General features: G+C 40.4%; 1 protein-coding gene across 2 annotated transcripts in view; it reads right to left on the reverse strand.

Annotated features, from left to right (window-relative positions):
• The window catches only part of LOC126469852 (uncharacterized), a 135,827-nt gene that overhangs the window by 26,178 nt on the left and 87,976 nt on the right, over positions 1 to 21,673 (reverse strand). For both annotated transcript variants that reach the window (XM_050097156.1, XM_050097155.1), the window contains exon 5: positions 9,429 to 9,627. In XM_050097156.1, the coding sequence (XP_049953113.1) occupies positions 9,429 to 9,627 (199 nt within the window). The remainder of the gene's footprint in view (positions 1 to 9,428; positions 9,628 to 21,673) is intronic.

A 21,673-nucleotide genomic window follows, 5' to 3' on the forward strand; every position in this document is an offset into this window, starting at 1 on the left:
AACCAGGTACATGGTAGTGTCTGAATACGCCACCATCCATGCGAACAGCTGTTCAAAACATGCACTCTACCAGACTGGGATCTACGTGGGCTGTATTAAGCTTGGGGAGTGGGAGGCATTCACCAGGGCTTCTATGGGATCTGTGGTAGTGATGAAATGCATCTTGACAGCTGTGGACCACATAAAAAATACTGCGAACCACCCACATCTTTTCTACTTTATGTCTTCGCCGGAGGTGATGGCATCTCGCAGTATTATTATCTTCCCCATTGGTTCGACATCTAACAGTATTACTGTCTTCCCCAGTGGTATGGCACCTCACAGAACACCTGTCAGAATCATAAGGCCAGAATTAGGTTACAGTGATTTGAGAAGCATGATTGAGAACTCACATTGATGCCTTGGTCACAAAACTCGCCAGCTCTGAACCTGATGGAAAACATTTGGGATGTTATTGGGTGCCAGCTCCACATCCACTAACAACTGGCCAGTAATTTACAGGCAATGCATGACCTGTGTGTCGACATCTAGTGCCACATACCTCTGTAAACTTACCGAGGACTTGTCAAATCCATGCCATGCAGAAATGCTGCCGGATTGTGTTTCAAATGTGGATGAACATACTAATAAGGTGTCACTGTGTTGATCTGCAGACAGGATTGCTAACATACTTTACTTGGTTATGATATACAGCATAATCAAGCTAAGTACTGACAAAGTTATTTGTGCACTGTTATACAGATATTAAATTTAACAGGTTTCAGTGGTGATTCGAGCTGTTTATGGCTAAATAATGATTTATTTAACTTCTGGAAACGTTCGCTCACTGTGTTCTCTTAGAGTTTCCTGCGCGTTGAAGTCGTTTAGTAAATTTTGTGCTTTAGTTTTCAGCTGACATTTCTTATTGTTTCTAGTGAAATATTTCAGTAAAGTTTCATTCAGTGTATTAACTTCATTGCGTGTTCAAAGTGGCCACTTGAATTTTTGGTTTTAGCTAATAATTTTGTGAAGTTTTCTTGGTATTGGTATTAGTTGTGGTGTAGTAGTATTAATACAAGTAGTCGCTCTCTTAGTAGGCAGAGAATTTCCAGACCACTATTGTTAGTTCTATAAATAGTTCTACTGGTGTAACTGAACTTAGGTAACGTAGACGTATAGTCTTTTTCAGCAACTGAACAATTTTACCACGAGTAAGAAGTGTGGGCTCTGTCGTAGGTTTGTGAGTAGTTGGTTATGGTGAGGGATTTGTTCAAAGTATTTTCATTAGGGGAAATGCAGTGGGGAAGCCAGTGGGTATTTTAGTGAGATCCTCTCCTGGGAAGGCAGAATCTGTAGTATAAATAAGTTGATAGAGCAGCAGGAGCTAACATCTGTGCCCTTCAGGTGCAGTTTTAATGCGCAAAGAAGGAACTAGATAGGTTGAGGAGGGTGAAGGGTGGTGGGGGATGGGAACTGACAGTTGGCAAGAAGGCAGCTAGGAGGAGGAGGAGGAGGTATTCAGACAGTTAACTTTGCATATATGCAATAGATTTGACCAACTGTCACAGTCGAGTGGAGAGGAGCCTCTTGTAGCTGTAGATGTAGGGAATATGCAGCAGTCCTCAGCAGTTAGGAGGTCTAGGTCAGTTGCAATGTCTAACAGAAAGAAGAAGGTTCTGTTTCTAGGTAGTTTGCATGGTAGGGGTGTGGGTCAGCAGTTGCAGGAAGTGTTGGGGAGTGAGTACCAGGTCACCAGCATTGTAAAGCCTAGCGCAGGGTTGACTCAGGTGACCTACAGCATAGGGGAGTTACGTAGGAATTTTACGAAGGAGGATCAGATAGTGATAGAGGGTGGAGCAGGGAATAATCTTGATAAGTACGTGGAATATGATGTAAGTGGTGACCTGGTAAAGATAGCTACTCAAACTGATGGCACAAACGTGCATTTTGTGCAACTGTTTCAGCGTCATGATCGGCCTCATATTAATGTGACTGTTAGGCAGATTAACATGGGGCTGGAGAGGGTGCTGATGGCAGAGAGCATGGGCCACATTTCAGTGGTGCCAGTTGGATCCATCAGTAGACCGGGTTTCACTAGGCATGGCCTGCACCTCAATAGGTATGGGAAGGGGAGGCTGGCAAAGCTTATAGGTGACAGTGTAGTGAATGGTGGTATATGATGGAGCAGGAAAAAGGATGTTGGTAGATCTCCTAAATTCATATGATCTGACGCAGACTGTGTTTTTCTATCTAGGGTGCAAGGGAACAGTAGCACAGCCATAGACAATATTTTTATTCATTCTTCATTACTAGATGGGAATTCTGTTAGTAAAAGCATGAATGGCGTTCCAGACCATGATGCACAAACTTTAACACTAAAAGGCTTTTGTACTCAAACCAATGTCATATTTAATTACAAACTATGTAGGAAAGTTAATCCAAGAGCAATAGAGAGTTTTTAAAACATTGTCAAGGAACAAGAGTGGCAGGATGTTTATAGTGCCAATAACATAGATGATAAATACAATGCTTTCCTTAACACATTGCTCATGCTCTTTGAGAGTTGCTTTCCATGAGAACATTCCAAACGGGGTACTAACAGTAATAGGCAGGTTGAGTGGCTGACTAGTGGGATAAGGATATCTTGTAGAACAAAGCAGGAATTATATCAAAATGTTAGAAGTAGTCATAATAAAGCTACAGTAGCCCATTACAAACAGTATTGTAAGTTTCTTAAAAATGTTATTAGGAAGGCAAAGAGCATGGGGTATGCAAATAGAACAGCTAATTCACAGGATAAAATTAAAACCACATGGTCAGTTGTGAAGGAAGTGTCTGGTCAACAGTGTAAGTTCGACGATATAAAGTCAGTTCATAGTAAAATATTTCTGTTACTGATAAATCAGATATATGTACAGTATTTAACAATCATGTTCTGAGCTTTGCTGGTGGATTAAATAAAAATTTAGTTTCTACAGGAAATCATATAACATTCATGGCAAATGCCTTTCTGAGATTGATGTCTGAAATACTCCTCTGTGATACAGACAACATGGAGATTGAGTCAATATTTAAATCACTGCAGACTAAGGACTCTCATGGTTATGATGGAGTGTCTATCAGAATATTAAAGTACTATGCTGCACATGTTAGCCCTGTATTTAGCCACATTTGTAATTTTTCCTTTAGGAATGGTCAGTTTCTTGAATGATTAAAGTACTCAGTTAAAGCCGTTTTATAAAAAGGGAGAAAGGGTTAACGTAGATAATTTTAGACCTATTTTTATGCCATCAATGTTTGCAAAAGTTATTGAAAAGGCTGTGTAGGGAGAGATAATTGATCATTTTATATCAAACGATTTGCTATCAAATGTACAGTTCGGCTTTAGAAGTCGTTTAACAACTAAAACTGCTATATTCTCTTTTCTCTGTTAGGTACTGGATGGGTTAAACAAAAGGTTTTGAATGCTTGGCAGATTTTTTGATTTAATTAAGGCATTTTATTGTGTTGATCACAAAATATTGTTCCAGAAGTTGGACCATTTCTGAATACGGGGAGTAGCTCACAATTGGTTCACTTCTTACTTTAGCAACAGGCAGCAAAAGGTTGTTATTCACCATGTTGATAACGGCTGTGAAGTGGGGTCTGAGTGGGGTACTGTCAAGTGAGGGGTGCCCCAGGGATCAGTGTTGGGGCCACTGCTGTTCCTTATTTATATAAATGATATGCCCTCTAGTATTACGGGTAACTCCGAAATATATCTGTTTGGTGATGACACTAGCTTGGTAGGAAAGGATGTTGTGTGCAACACTGGCTCGGTTTCAAATAGTATAGTACATGACATAAGTTCATGGCTTGTAGAAAATAAACTAATGCTAAATCATGGTAGACTCAGTTTTTACAGTTTCTCACACACAATTCAAGAAAACCTGACGTTTTAATTTCACAGACTGGGCATATGATTAGTGAAAGTGAACAGTTCAAATTACTAGGTGTTCATATAGATAGTAAGCTGTCGTGGAAAGCCCACATTCAGGCTCTTGTTCAAAGACTTAATGCTGCCATTTTTACTATTCGAATGGTATCAGAAGTGAGTGATTGTTCAACACGAAAATTAGTCTACTTTGCTTATTTTCATTCCCTTACGTTGTATGGTATTATATTTTGGGGTAACTCTTCCCATTCTAAAAGGATATTTTTGGCTCAGAAACGGGCGGTTCGGGCAATAAGTGGTGTAAGTTCACGAACCTCTTGTTGACCCCTGTTCACAAGTCTGGGTATTTTGACATTTTTCTCTCAATATATATATTCCTTACTGTCATTTCTTGTTAACAATATCAGCTTATTCCCAAGAATAAGCAGCTATCGCTCGGTTAATACTCGGCAGAAATCAAACCTGCATTTGGATCAGACTTCCTTAACTCTTGTGCAAAAAGGTGTGTAGTGTACTGCTGCATCCATTTTCAATAAGCTACCTCTCAAATGCAAAAATCTTAGCAGTACTCCATGCGCTTTCAAATCGAAACTGGAGAGTTTCCTCATGGGTCACTCTTTCTATTATGTCGAGGAGTTCCTTGAAAAATTAAGCAGATTCTTATTGTATTGTTGATTGCACTTACTTAAACATATGGACTGACTTTTTTCGAGTTCATAAATATTTATTTTTATCTGTCATTACTATTATGTTGCAATTTCATGTACTGACACGTTCGATGACCTTAGAGCTTTGCTCCTCAATTTGGTCCTATGGAACTCGATGTGTAAATAAATAAATAAAATACATTGAAAATATGAGAAGACCCCCCCCCCCCCCCACACACACACACATATAACACTTATCTGCCAAAAATTGAAATACCGTCTTTACAGCCCACTCCTCTAACCTCCGCACTATAGGTTGCAATTGATGGCTTGCTGTTGCAACAGTGGAGGGGGAACAGAAAACAGCACAATCATCCACAAATAAGGAGCACCGTACAGGACTCCTTACCATAGACGTGATACTGTTTATGGTTATGGCAAACGGGGTAACACTTAAAACAATGCCCTGAGGGACACCATGCTCAAAATGATCTGACAACATATAACCAACTCCAGTCCCTAAAAAAAAAAAAAAAAATACTGTCTCTCCATGTAGTAACATACGCATTACTGATATCGAAGAATATGTCGATACAGTTATGTTTATGTAGGAAAGCCTGCTGAATAGCCATTTCTAGCAGGGTCAGGTTGTCGACAGTGGATTGATCTCCAGAATCCACACTGAGAGGGGCGAAGGAAGTGCCTGGTCTGTAACAAGCAGATCAGATGATGGTTAACCATTCGTTCCAGGGTCTTTCCTACTCAGCTCATTAAGGTGAGACTCCAATAATTACTGGAAAATGAGTGGTCTTTTCCTGCCATATTAAATTAAAACATTCAAAGAGTATTTCATTTGATACTGCTGGCATGCACTACCGGATTTGGTCGTGATCAGGTGCAGTGTCAAATGTCTCATAGAGCACCAATTCCAGCTCTCGCATGGAGAAAGGGGAGTTGTAAGACTCAGAACCGTTGGATCTGAAGTCCAACTTTCCCCTCTCTATAGTTGCACAGTAGCAACAAAATTCCAGATCCTGGCTTGTATTGACAGCAGTGTTTACAAAATTCTCTGCCAGTGTCTGAGCAATGTCTCCGGGCATTGTCTGGAGACACTCATGTTTCAGCACTGTCATTGGTAAAAGACTGTGTTTATCAGAAGTCCTCCAGATGGCTTCCCATACTTTGGTAGAACAAGTGGAATAGTTGATGGAGTCCAATATCTCTTGCCATGACCTTTTCTTACTCTCCTTAATTATGAGTCGAGCCTTGGCTCTCACAACTCGAAAGGCTATGAGGTTGTCTGCTGTTGGGCGGCACTTAAACCACCGAAGAGCCACCTGTTCCAGATAGCTGAATGGCACTTATTAGCCCACCAAGATGATTGGAAGACTTTGGGATGGATAAGTCATCGGCACAATGGGCCATTCGTGTGATGTGGTCCACCCATTCCTGGATGCTGTCATGGTGTTCGAACAATGGCAGCTGTCTGAACAGCATCCAGTTAGCCCTGCTGACCATCCATTTTGGTGGAATATGTTCAAGCAATCCTCCATTCAGTAGGTAAATGCGGAGTGGGAAATGGAGACTGGAATGAAGATTATCAATAATTTCCCACTGAACAGTCTGTGAGGGCTGGAAAGCAGGGAGAAAGGCCAATGGCTGAGAATGACCCAGTAGCAAAACAGAAATGAGTGGGAGTACCAGCGTTTAGGATGCACAGCTCTTGAGGTGTCAGGAGGCTCTCCAAAACCCAACCCCAAGGGCAAGTAGAGGTCAAGTCCCACAGGATATGATGGGCATTGAAGTCTCCCAGAAGGAGAAATGGTTTGGGGAGTTGTTCTGTAAGATCCATAAGATCTGTGAGAGCCTAAGAGTCTACTGCATCTAGCAAAGGTAAATCCAGTGAGCAAACTGTAATCCTCCGAAGTTCATGAATTTCAACTGCAACTGCTTGCAGGTCAATAGATAGGGGAGAGCAGAGAATTGGTGCATGTTACTTATGAACACAGTAACCCCTCCCTTGGCCCCTTCTCCAGTCAGGTCATTCTTGCAATAGAGTGTAGTGCCCCATCAGATGCTTTAAAATGTGTTTCCTGCAAACACATGCACAGGAAGTGTTCCTGTGCTAGAAGCTTCAGTTCCTTGACATGTGTCCTGAACCCATTAACACTCCACTGGAGGGTGGGAGCCATCTATCACAGGGGTAGCATTTTCGTCCTGACTTTCTGCCATGGAGCGGAGCCCACAATTGATGGAGGCTCAGTCTTGGACCAAGATGATTGCCCCAGACCAACATCAAGAGCCATCACCTCTAAAGAAGAATTGAGATAGATGTCATTGAGGGTAACATCGTCATCAGACTGATTACTTTCTGATTGCATCTGTGGTGAATGTTTTTCCATAGATTTTTTCCCCTGTGTAAGCTTTGCAGCCACAACTGCAGCTGTGGTTGCAGCAGCACTGGCCAGCATATCAGGCTGAACCTTTGGAGGGGCACTCCACAATGATGGCATTCATGGCGTTTCCTGGAGTTCTGGGGGGATGGACAGCAGCAGCGCAAGTGCACAGACAAATGCAGATATTAGTGCTGACACTAGAAACCTCTTTTCGTGTTGCAGCATCAGCTTTCTGCAGTGGCTGTTTAAGAACCGCAGTGCAGGAGGCAGTTAAAGTTGGGGGCAGCATGGCTTTATACATTTATTTGGCCTCTTTATATGGGATGCAGTTCATAGTCTTAAGTTCTTGTATCTTCCATTCTTCCAGATACACGCTACAGTCTCAACTCCAGACAGAGTGAGCTCCAGAGCAGTTCACATACTTCAGTGGAGAGGAACAAGGGACACATATGTCAGCGGCCTTACTGCATTTGCCACAAGTAGCTTCTCCGTGAAACCAAAGAGTAGTATACCCAAAATGCTGACATTTGAAACACCTCATTGGGTTGAGTACATCATGATGTGTGCTTAGATGAAGTAAACCTGCCTTAACATACTCAGGAAGTTTCATGCAATTAAATGTCAAGATAAAGGAGTTTGATTTTATAAGATCCCCATCCACCCACTTCATGACATTTTGCATGCTCAGTATAGCTTAGAGAGCCCACTCATCTTTCAGTTCCTCCTTGGAAATATCCACCAGATCCCTGCATGTCACAACACCTTTGCTGTAATTCAAGGTGGTGTGCAGCTCACTTTTGATGGCATATTCCCCAAGGCAATGCACTTTCTGTAGGTTCGTAACTTGTTGGAGTCAGGTGTTTCCACCAAGTGTCCCATTAGGCAATTGCACGATGATGATGATGATGATGATGATGAGGTCCCATACTCCGAGGAGCATAGGGGACGATGCGGGAGACCCGCACCGCTGTGCTAGGCAAGGTCCTAGTGGAGGTGGTTTGCCATGGCCTTCCTCCGACCATAATGAGGATGATTGATGATGATGATGATGATGATGATGATGATGATGAAGACACCCACTCTTCTAGAGGCTGGAAAAATCCCTGAATCCGCCGAGAATCGAACCCGGGACCCCGTGTGTGGGAAGCAAGAACGCTACCTCAAGGCCATGCAATCGCATAACTGATTTTAAACTGCCCGCATTGCCTTATAACCCTTTTTGAATATAGAAAGGCAAAACTTTCTTGAAGCTGCCTTCTTTCCTTTTTACTATTAAAAACACATTCTGACTGCCAGCATGTGTTCTGTTAGTAGACCCAAAACTCTTAGACTTTACTCCTGAGTCAGAAGGACTGGCTGCACCAGCCCTCATATTTGATTTGGTGTTAATAGTTACCAGTGGCCCACCCTTTTCACTGAGAGGAGGAGGAGGGGGGAGGGGGGGAGGAGGAGGGGAAGGGGGTGAGGGTGGGGGTGGGGGAGGAGGAGGAGATAGAGGAAGAGATAATTTTGAGGGTTCCAGCTTGGTCCCACAAGCTGCTAGGGAAATAAGTGCCTAAGTCTAAGTAAGCCTAATACAACTGAGGTGCAGCAGGGTCCCCAGAGGTTCCCCGCTAATGACTGTTCCACCTCAACAACATGCACTCATCAGTGGGTAGCACACTTTGAGATTGAGGGGTTTTTCATAGAGGTTTTTACCATCCTTGCAATCCGGGCAGTTAAGCCAAGATCCCCGTTCCCTGTGATACACAATGTTCCACTGCCACACCATACAGTGGTTGCTGAAGCATGCCCAGAACTCATGGTGAAGGGGACTGGCGGTGCTTACTAGTCCCCAGCTCAGGAACTCCATGGCCACCAGGCCCACCAAGCCTATACACAGTAAATGAATCCCGAGATCCTGAGGGAGTAGCTACCAGGAAGTTTGCCTTTGATCTTGATGGTGTGAACCTTTGTGGTCACTGTGGGACACCATTTTCCGTTCGGTGTACATGGTACAAGTTAACTGTTTGTTTTGAACATTTTTTGAATGTCAATGATGTCCATTTTGTGAAGTGTAATACATATATCCCATAGAAGGTTGATTTCTGCACATCCTGGACAATAATTTTCTGTTGCCCTCATGATGCATATGGTGAGTCATTACCAGCTAACATTTTTCCTGCCACAATTGTTAACACAAAAATTTAAATGAGCTTTACTAAAGACTGAACTTGTGAACTTGCACACAAGGAGTTTCTTGTTAGCGCTTCAGATTTCTACTGCTTAACAGAATATTTTTCTACTGAGGTAATAGTCCCATAAGTTTGTATTCTTACTGATGCAGCTGCTATGGTATTTTTTCAATTTAAAACTAGTGACTATTGTTGACAAATGATATAATATTTATTATTGCACAAAAATTTTCAAAGTATAAATATAATACCATAAAAGAACATTATTACAAAATAATAGTAATAAGTAATTTTGTACCGAGAAACTTCTGCTGTGAAAAGTTCATACAGTTTTTTTCTTTCTGCTAATGTTTCCCTTCTGATTTTGTTCTTCATGTCATGTAACTGGGCAATATGATCTTTATAGTATGCCAACTTGTCCTCATATTCCAGAGGCAGGATTGTGCACATAGCCCCAATTTCGTCTTTCCCTTCCTTGGAACATCCATCAAAATTTCCTGTAACAAAATTTCACTTCTCTGTAATGGTAGACACAAAGGCAGTAATGACCAAACACACAGAGAAATTAAAACTATGTCATAAATTCTCTGAAGCAGGATATACTTTCCCTCGAAAAAATCAGAAAAATGAGAAAATAGTGTTTGTAAAAGCCATAAAACACAAACGTGCCTGATTCTTATGCTTTGTTACACACACCAGTTGACTGTCACTACTGGAATTGTGTTTTATGCATATTAGTAGAAAGTAACTGCCATCATACTTGATAAACGTGTTGTATTTATCATTCAATCTGTGTGCACTGTTCACCATATAGAATTCCCACCGTAAAGGTACGTACACACACACACACACACACACACACACACATACACACACACACACACACACACACACACACACACACACACACACACACAAAAGGAGTTACTAACGTGTTATCAGAGGAGGTTGATTACCTTACACACACACACACACACACACACACACACACACACACAAAAGGAGTTACTAACGTGTTATCAGAGGAGGTTGATTACCTTACGGTGACAATTCTAAATGGTGAACAGTGCACACAGATTGAATGATAAATACAATGCATTTATCGAGTTTTATGGCAGTTACTTTCTACTAAGATGCATAAAACACAATTCCAGTAGTGATAAACAACCAGTGGGGGTAACACAAGGCATCAGAATCAGTAGGTCATTACATAAAATACTGTGAGGTCTTAAGAAATAGTACAAAAGAGGATCGGAGCACTAGTTTTTTAAATGTGCTCAATGTCTTCACTATACAATGAGTTGTTACCTTCACTCCTTTCATTATATTTATTCTAAGATCAAAACTGCATAGAATGTAATGGAAAAGATGAAAGGGAAGCAACAGAAAGGTTCAGTTATCAAGTCACTGAAATTAGAAAGTAAATATGTTACTGGCAATACTGACATATGCAAAATTAACCAAAACTTCATGCACAACACCAGTTACATAGATTTCATACAAGGCTTTTTAAGCAAATCGAAGGAGGTGAAACTACTACAGAGTAATAGTAAGTACATTGAGGAGATTGGAAGCTCACCGAAGTGTCCATTAGTTAGTTCCATGATCCACACATCATATTCACGAGGTACATTATAATATGGAACACGTTTGTTGCACGAAAGATTGCAGAGAAAACTTTTAGGTAGTATCTACATGATTGTAATTGGATAATTATTCTATTAATGGTATGGAATGAGTTGGTAAGGAGAATTAAATTTTATTTAAATTTGAAAAAACTTCCCCTGTCTGTCAGACATTTTATTTAAATGAGTAGATCACCAGTCACTTGTATTCAGTAGACACAAAGTAAGCTCTGGTTACCCACATAAACTAGAAACAATGGCGAAACTAATTGGAACAATAAGGTTTCACAGCATTCCTTACATAGATTGAAAAATGTAAAGACATAACATATTTTTTGATTAAATCTGATGATTTTTCTTGACCTTAATACATCATCAATCAAGCTGGACAAGCAGAGTATAGAAATTAGGCAAAAACTGGAGGCTGAATCTGTGTCAGAATAGAACAAACAAAGGTTATCGCGCGGAATCATATAAAACTAGAGGAATAACTGACAAATAGGTATCAGAAAGTTTAAATGAAGTAGAAGGGTATAAAAAAAACTAATGAGGGGGACTGTTTACAGGAAATAAGTACAATTGTGGCTGTTACAGACTCAAACGTGTAGCCAGAACAAGTGATAGATCACAAGTCAGTTGTTCAAAATTTGGAGCCACAGCCCGTACCTGACGTGTGTTCCTGAGAAAAGAACAGCGGAGTCTCAGAACCTTCGAGAACTGGTGAATTGATGATGATGAATTTTTCCCATGTACTGCTTGATGATTCATTTCATGTGGAGTTCAAGTCACAAGGTTTTTAACCTAGTTTGAAAAGATTAAGGTATTGATCTTTTTTTTTTTGTTTTTTTTTTTTTACAGTGTTTTTCTTCACATGGCGATTGGTGTGAAATGTGGAGAAGATTCTTTCAATATGATCATTAAGTGTTGGTAATCGTCAGAATGTCCCTCCTATTTACACTGTCAGAAAGAAAAGTTTGTACACACGGAAAGATGATGTCAAATTTGATCTGATGATGGCATATGTCACCTGAGGGATAATGGTTTCAACGTTGTCCGCTATCAGATAGTGTAGTGGCATAGCAGCCAGAGTGCCATCTGTGTCTACCCTTTAATAGGGATTGCTCACAGCCAGAAGGTTCAGTGTGATGCAAAAGTGTGGAGTAAGCAGGCAACCATGCCACGGAGATGCACTCGTACTTCCAACAACCATTCAAGTGATTTAGAAAGGGGTCAAATTGTGGCCTTCTGAGTAGTGGGCTTTCAGAGAATTGCTACCCAAGTTAGACATGCTGCATCAGTTGTGTGATGATGCTGGTATCAGTAATCATGTGACTGTTCTCACACCCGTACATGAGGTTCTGGATGTCCACACAGTAGAGATGCCTGCCAGGATCATCATATTGTAAGGGCTGCAATGGCAATTAGTACAGCTACCATAGCACAGATAAGAAGGCTTTTGAGCCCAGACATGTCAACACAAACTGTTGTATACTGGTTGTTACAGTGAGACTACAAGCAAGCACATCTCTAGCCCGTCTTCCACTCACACCACAGCATCAACATGCACGGCTAGACTGGTGCCATCAGAGGATCACTCAGACGATGGAATGGTGTGCCTTGTCTTCAGCAATGAAAGCAGATTCTGTCTGCATGCAAGTGATGGTCATTTTCCCATATGATGTAGACCTGGTGAGCACTGTCTCATAGAGTTCATTCATCCAAGACAACTGGCCACGCCAGGCCTTATAGTCTGGGGTGCGATAAACTAAAAGTCTTGTACACCTTTGATGTTTCTGAGGGCTTCACTAACCAGCGCTTGGTACATGCACAATGTTGTTAGACCTGTTCTTTTGCTGTTCTTGCAACAGGAAGATGACGTGTTATTCCAGCAGGAAAATGCCCACCCACAAACTGCCTATGAAGTTCAATGTGCTCTGGAAGACAGAGCAACTTCATTGGCTAGCACGATCCCCAGATTTGTCTCCAACAGTGCAAGTGCTGGATATGAGAGGATGAGAAGCAACTCGCATGACTCATCAACCAGCAACTCTTACAGAACTACATGAACAGGTTGAGCAGATGTGGTTTAATGTATCCCAGGACAGTATTCGCCATCTGTGTGATTGACTGAATGCCAGAGTCAGTGCCTGGATTAGCTCCCGTGGAGGCTCCACCACGTACTTATATGGGTGTTGCAGCATGGGTCGATACCTGGTACCTCAGAACTGCTTGTGCTATTGATCTGTAAATGTAATCATTTCATGTATGTTGCAACAATAAATCTTGAGTTAAGTGGACTCCTGTAAAAGAGTATACCATTCTTTTTTCTTTTTTTGCACTTTCATAATCTATTGACTCAATTTATTAAATCTGACTGACTGGTTTATAGATATTGATTATACATGGCATATTGTGGAATTCCTTGTTGAGTGATATGATGCAGTAGTATTATGATGATGATGATGATGATGATGATGATGATGATGATGATATTACTGTGATTCTGATTTGATGATGAATCTGTTGGGATTGGTTGAGTGTCCTGATTTTGATCCTCAATTAGAAAGTGAGTGGGATTATTGAGAATTTCCTTTTAGTAAAGACTCTAAAACTACAGCATGTCATTACCTTTTAGCCAGTCATGAAAAGAGGACATACAGAGATGAGCAAAGTCAGAAAAGTACTGAGAATGGTGTTAACCTCAGAAATGCTTAGATTTTTGTATGAGGCTCTCTCTGTCATAACATTTTATTAATTTTCAGGAGCACTGAAGTCATGTTTCCACTGTAAGCTTTATTGCATATGGACAAATGTACTTATACTTTACACAATGTACGCACTGACGTAGTCCCATGTTACTGTGACCACTGAGCCACACCATCTTACTGTCACTTGAGTCAGTGGAGGATTTAGTGGAATTTCTCTCTGCAAAAGTTTGTGATATAAATATTTTTTTTTATCATCAATGCTTATTTCAAGAAAGAACATGATGTACAATAAAATCACATCCCTGTTGTCAGAGGACAAGGATTCTTTCTCTATTTTACTTTTGAGAATGTTCATTTTAATAATGTAAGATTTGATGCTTAAAATACAATTATAAAATTACATCTCTCTTGTGCAGATGAGAAGGGTTCTTTGTATATTATTTGTCTCATATTCATTTTTAATTAAATAAGACTTCATAATTTGTGTAATGTAAATATTATTTTAAAAGTAAAATGTTGTATCCATCTGGGTACATAACTAAGGTTAGGTTTCATATAGATTATTTGAATCAGATGATGTATGTTTCTCACATAAAGCTACATACAATTCAATAGTTTACTAATTATCTTAGTTATTTAATTGTACTGCATGGGTGTCTGATGGAGGACTCCCACTAGCACTGGCCACAACAGTGAGGAGAGAGAAGAGACAAGGCACTGTACAGAGCCCACCAAGGGTGGCAGAATAACTGACAAGCTGCGTATGTAAATGGGATGACTCATAGAGGAGATACTGTGAAAACAAGCTGGTCTACCAGGCATCAGCCATGATGGTGGCAAAGTGGACAGGTGCTGATCTGCGCCACATGTAACTGGTGGAACCCACAACCCACCTTGCCACCATGTCTAGGGGACACCTTAATCAATGGCCAGCACTGTGTGGCTTCCCACTGGAGACTGGAAGCGCATGTACTCAAAGTATCTCGGTGTACACATTCATAGCCAACACCCATACCATGCTGCTCAAGATAACTACAAACCTGATATACTTTATGTAGTACATCATAAATCTTTGATTTGCTCATTCTGCTTGACAGAACTCATGTACCTTCACTCACGATGCAAGCAACTTCAGAAAATGTGTGTCCATACAGTTCACAGGCCCACTTACAGAGGGCACCTGGGTCAGCCCCCTGGCGTGCTCTGCTGACCCACAAAGACATGTATTATTTAAGCGATCACAAATGAATGCTCAGCCTCTCTGTAACCTGTATTCCTGTCGTACAGTCAATGTGTTCAGGGCTATGCATAACCTTTACTTCATTGTATCTTACGTGTTTCTCTATAAAGCACTATGCTCCATAAATCGTGGTTGTTCTTGTTGCTGCAGCAAATTTGACAAGGAGGATGGGATTACATTTTCTCTGCATGTTAGTGTCAGTGGTAAGTCACCCGATGAACATCTCAATGAAAGAAATACTCCCACCTATCACTGCCCAACAGCAACCTTTAGCGGAATAACAGCAGGCTCTTGCCACTGCTCTAAATCAAGTGGCATCTGTGTGTTCGTGGCAGGTCACTCTCCCAGAAGTGCAACAGCCACACTTGCCAGCATACGATGAATTGACTGAAGATTGGGATTCCTACAAGACACGGATACGCCAATATTTCCATGTTTCTTTGCGTGGATGATGAAAACCTGTGTAGGGCTTTCTTTCTTTCCTAGCTTTTGGTGTCCATTTATTAGTTGTTGTGCCAACTTGCACCTTTGCAAGAAACAGCCAGTTCAACATTTGATGAACATATTACTGTCACACGTCATTGCAACAAGTGTAGAATTTAGAAATGCCAAAAACAATCTTACAAAGCCTGGGCTGCAGAATTATGAGGGTTGAGCCATCATTGTAAATTTGTCACTAGTACCCATCACATATCATACGCTGATCACACGATACATGATATTACTATTTGTCTCGCCACAGATAGAGAAGTATGCAAAAAAGCACTTCAATGTGAGAATCTGATGTTTATAGATGTGCGCAATATAGCACAGTCCTTTGAAGTGTCAAGGGTTGCAGGCAATCACATATCTGTGTGGGGGGAGGTATTCGAAGATGCTCAGTCCACCCTGGTTAGGCATGCTGCAAGTGTTCAGGGTGACAGGGACGCCACTGCAGCAGCACAAACTTTGACTCAGCATTGCAAGGGGGCAGCATCAGTTACAGCCATAGCAGCAACAGGACACATCACAGCAGCAGCTGCATGCCGCCCCCTCCCCCCTTTCCATCTTCTATCTTGCCCGTACTGCTTCGCCCAACATGAGCATGCTGCATGCTCTAAGTGTTGGAGAGTTTGCAACAAGCGTCAAGAGAAAGGCCACATTGCATTGGTGTGTAACTCCTCTCCAAATGTGATGGACACAGTAGTACTGATGGACAAAAACTGTACCTCTACAATGATTGTTTCCTTGAGCAAATTGTTTATTGACTTGTGTGTGTTTAGTAAACTGCTGAAAATGCCAATGACTTAAGTAAATACACAAACATACGTAGACTTGGGCTCCCCTCCTCTCACACAGATTTCACGGAAGTTGGTTAACCACAAAAACAGCAGATTCCAAATCCTAGGTCAGTTCTCCACTCCTGTCCCTAACAAATCTGTTGTTCGATACTGCAGGCCTGTTTGGGTTAGATGCATTTCACACTTTCGATTCCTCCATTGAGCATCAGGTACATTTAGTGTGGCAACTTCAGTTTCATGATTAACGCACAGTCCGTAATACACACATACCCTGACAGTGTTGTTGTTTCGGGTTCTTTCATTGAATAACACCATAAAAATCTCTGAACGTTGTTTTCTGTTTTCCAGGCTGCAGGTCTCAAGTGCAGACATGTCAAATCTCAGATTTTTTTCAGCTGTTAGTTGAGTACCTAGGTTTTGAGGTTTTGTACACAGGGGTCAGACCATTGCATCACAATATTGACTCAACTGTGGCTCTGCTGCAGCTGACCTCCATTAAGGCACTGCAGGCGTTTCTAGGTAATGTTGTGTACTATATAGTTATTATTGGACGCATCCACTGTTGTTCAACCCCTGCAAGTGCTTTTGCATAAAAATGTGTCTTTTTCTGGTCCCCAGCATGTGACTGAGCATTTGCTTCACTTAAATTTCAGCGTCAATCTTTCCAGCCGGGTCGGCATCTCATGTTGGCCACAGATGCCTCTCAGCACGGTCTTGGCACTGTGTTGGTGCACAAATACATGGACGGGTTTGAATGACCCGTTGTTCATGCCTCTAAGACTTTTAACACCCGTTCAGCAGCAGTATTCTCAGACTGAGAAAGAGACCTTAGCGACTGCATTTGGCCTCAAGAAATTTCACATCTTCTAGTATGGCTCTAAGTTTCATTTAATCACAGATTACAAGCCATTGGTTGTTCTTTTTAACCGTTCAGCTTCCATGCCAGGCAAGGCAGTGCATTGTTTGCAGCAGCGGGCTCTCTTCCTCTCCCATTATCACTATCAGATCCACTACTGGGTGATGGCAAAACATGCCAATGCCAATGCCAATGCCAATGCTTTATCTCGTCTTACGACTGGGCTGGACCCAACATTCAATCAGGATGAGCTGCTTTGTTTCTATTTAGATGTTAAGAACCTGAATGTGGTGGATGGTTTTCCCATCACTAGTGTGACAAATGCATTGGTCATCGCCACGGATTCTGGACTTAGTCAGGTCTTTTCTTTTGTACAGCACGATTGGCCGGAAAAACCCCCAGGCCATGCTTCAGATTGCTTGCATTACAACTACTCCCCCCAGCATCGCCTTTCTGTGTTTCATAGGCTTCTTTTGTTAGCTACGGAGGACACTGGTCCCCGGGTTGTGGTTCCCGCTTCCTTACACTGTAATGTACTGCGGCTTTTGCATGTTGGTCCTTGAGGGGCCTCTTGCAACAAAGCTTTGGCCCAATGGCATGTGTACTGGCCAGTCATAAATGGGGACATTACGCAGCTTATCACCACTTTCCCTCACTGTGTTCAGCAAAAGGCAGCCCCACGGAAGCCTTTTTCTCCCTGGCCAATGCCACAGCACCTGCAGGAGCAGGTATTATTTAAGCAATTGCAAATGAGTGCTCTGCCTATTCTGCAATCTGTATTACTGTTGTCCAGTTAATGTGTTCAGTGCTGTGCACAACCTGTAGTTCATTGTTCCTTACATGTTTCTCTATAAAGTACTATGTTCCATAAATATAGCAAGGACACTAGCCAGTTTTACCCTTAGTTGTTGGCCAACATCTAGTGTGTCTAACAAACTTTAGACACTGCCTCATCATTCAGCGCATAAAAAACATTTACCACTGCTAGTTCCAAGCCCCCCATAAACTCTGCCGAAATGTGTGTGCATATATTTTTGTTAAAATTGTAAAATAGTCAATATTTCTCATTATCTGAGACATATTATTACTTTTTATGTTGATATGTGACATGATATTATAGTTGAATTTTTATTCAATTTTTTGTAACAAATTTATGTCTACATGCGGAACTATTATTTTATTATAATTAATTTGCTACTCCACTATTTTATTTTAAATTCACTGTTTCTCATAGCCATTATTTCAATCACATTATTATACTTTTTGTTATCATGTGACACTACATCAGTTCATTCTTTATTGAATATATTTAATATTCATTTGTGTTTATGGACACATACTGCACTGTTTAATTGTGATTTACATGTTTTGTACAATTATTTTAAATTCATTGTGACAGAATTCTAAGATTATTTTTATGATTTGTTCCTTTTGTCTATTGGTCTATTACTAAGAATTTTAATATCTTCACTGCGTTACGTAACTACCAATCTTAAATGACAAAAATTCTGCGATGTGTGGGCAGAATATATCCGGCGCATTTTGTTTTCGACAGATGCATGTTGATGAAAGGGCCCAACCAGTGGTGAAAAGCTCTTGTATTCCAGTTTATATTCCCATCTGCACTTGTCTATAATCGTGAAATGTCCGATGACAGGTCAGAGATATCTGGCAGTGCCCCCAGGGGATAGCATTACCTCTGCAGTTGATGTAACATTTATATGCCAACTTCGTTGGTGGTCTCTGTTTTGCCAGCGTCGTGGGTAGTTGGGGCATTCGGTTCCAATGACTGTGTAGGTAGAGGCCGGTCGCTGGGACACTGCCTGGCTACCAGTTGGCATGTTTACTCCGTGTCCTGTCTGCCAAGGGAAGTGCTGTTTGCTGGGATGGTGCCTGCCACAGACTGTCTGCAGGGGGGCTGTAATACACAGGTGATATTCTACTTTTGCATACGAGAGGAAGAATTCACCTCATACTTGGTTTTCATATCCCTTCTTATTTTTTGTCATCACTATCAATTTTGGAAAGTAGCTTAAAGTTGAACCTCTTTCAGTGTTTAACATCTTGTAAGCCAAAATGATACTAATTTCACTGATTCGCATACCACATGGTGGCTAGAGACTTTAAAGTGTTTCGTTTGATCTGATTAGAGAGTTAGGATTTATTGAACATTCATGAGATACAATTATTGTTTTATCTGGTATTGTACATGATACCTATTGATTTAGTTTCTAGATGTTTATATTTTTACTTAAATTCTGTAAAACAGTGTCCTTGGTGGAAATGTATTTAGTACTTTCTGTTGTTTTGTTTCTGTATTATCTGTGAATGACATATTTGGTCTTTTGAATACATGACTTAAATCAGAATATATTCCATTAACTTTGGTTCATGATCCCACCTTTTTCCCCTTACAGTATATACGATGTCTACCAACAATAATATGATTAATAATGTGCAAATGAAGTGTACTTTTATTTTTTGCTGCTGTTACCTCAAGAGAGAAGAAAGCATTGGTTGAGTAAATTGTCCTATGTAGCAAGTTTCAAGTAAGATAGTAAAGTTTTGAATCACTTCAAGATTCCTGTCATCTATGAATGCTGTGCTACAAGCAGCAGACCCCATGGTGAAACTGCACAGCCTTCAACACGGCTGTCATATTCACAATAAGCACAGCCACACAAGAACGCACCTCCACTACCCATTACTCTCCTTTTCTTGCACTGCCGCATGCATGGCAGCCATTGCCGGTGCGTGTCATCGCTGTCCACACCTCCTACATGTAGTTTGCTACTGCCAAGTTTTTAATGACAGTGGGGTAGCTGCACTATCTGAACACACTGCAGAGTCATGCCTCTGGCCTCATTGCAGTAGAAACTGTAGTGAATGATTGTCTCTATTCTATAAGGATTGTAACTGTCACTGCCACCAGCCCTAGTGATACAAACTCCGATACATCATGTAACATTTAAAATTATGTCTATTAATTTCTCGTAACTCTTATCTTCATGCATTAGTAAATCTAAATACACATTCTCTTTTGTCATTTTATTATGTGAAACTTCAGTTATGTCAGCTACATGTGCTACATGAAAAGTGATGTTCTGGATATTTGATGTAATAGAATCATTAGATTAGATTAGATTAGATTAATACTAGTTCCATGGATCATGAATACGATATTTCGTAATGATGTGGAACGAGTCGAATTTTCCAATACATGACATAATTAGGTTAATTTAACAACATACTTAAGTTAATAAAACAATTTTTTTTGTTTTTTGTTTTTCTTTATTTTTTATTTTTATTTTTTTTTTATATTTTTGTTTTTTTCTTTTTTTTCTTAATTTATATCTAAAAATTCCTCTATGGAGTAGAAGGAGTTGTCATTCAGAAATTCTTTTAATTTCTTCTTAAATACTTGTTGGTTATCTGTCAGACTTTTGATACTATTTGGTAAGTGACCAAAGACTTTAGTGCCAGTATAATTCACCCCTTTCTGTGCCAAAGTTAGATTTAATCTTGAATAGTGAAGATCGTCCTTTCTCCTAGTATTGTAGTTATGCACACTGCTATTACTTTTGAATTGGGTTTGGTTGTTAATAACAAATTTCATAAGAGAGTATATATACTGAGAAGCTACTGTGAATATCCCTAGATCCTTAAATAAATGTCTGCAGGATGATCTTGGGTGGACTCCAGCTATTATTCTGATTACACGCTTTTGTGCAATAAATACTTTATTCCTCAGTGATGAATTACCCCAAAATATGATGCCATATGAAAGCAATGAGTGAAAATAGGCGTAGTAAGCTAATTTACTAAGATGTTTATCACCAAAATTTGCAATTACCCTTATTGCATAAGTAGCTGAACTCAAACGTTTCAGCAGATCATCAATGTGTTTCTTCCAATTTAATCTCTCATCAATGGACATACCTAAAAATTTGGAATATTCTACCTTAGCTATATGCTTCTGATTAAGGTCTATATTTATTAATGGCATCATACCATTCACTGTACGGAACTGTATGTACTGTGTCTTATCAAAATTCAGTGAGAGTCCGTTTACAAGGAACCACTTAGTAATTTTCTGAAAGACAGTATTGACAATTTCATCAGTTAATTCTTGTTTCTCAGGTGTGATTACTATACTTGTATCATCAGCGAAGAGAACTAACTTTGCCTCTTCATGAATATAGAATGGCAAGTCATTAATATATAATAAGAACAACAAAGGACCCAAGACTGACCCTTGTGGAACCCCATTCTTGATAGTTCCCCCAGTTTGAGGAATGTGCTGATCTTTGCATGTTACGAGAACTACTTCTTTCAACTTTCTGCACTCTTCCAGTTAGGTACGAATTAAACCATTTGTGCACTGTCCCACTCATGCCACAATACTTGAGCTTGTCTAGCAGAATTTCATGATTTACACAATCAAAAGCCTTTGAGAGATCACAAAAAATCCCAATGGGTGGTGTTCGGTTATTCAGATCATTCAAAATTTGACTGGTGAAAGCATATATGGCATTTTCTGTTGAAAAACCTTTCTGGAAACCAAACTGACATTTTGTTAGTACTTCATTTTTACAGATATGTGAAGCTACTCTTGAATACATTACTTTCTCAAAAATTTTGGATAAAGCTGTTAGAAGGGAGATTGGACGGTAATTGTTGACATCAGATCTATCCCCCTTTTTATGCAAAGGTATAATAATAGCATATTTCAGTCTATCAGGGAAAATGCCCTGTTCCAGAGAGCTATTACACAGGTGGCTGAGAATCTTACTTATCTGTTGAGAACAAGCTTTTAGTATTTTGCTGGAAATCC

The sequence above is a fragment of the Schistocerca serialis genome, chromosome 3, assembly GCF_023864345.2.
Source record: "Schistocerca serialis cubense isolate TAMUIC-IGC-003099 chromosome 3, iqSchSeri2.2, whole genome shotgun sequence".
NCBI lineage: Eukaryota > Metazoa > Arthropoda > Insecta > Orthoptera > Acrididae > Schistocerca > Schistocerca serialis.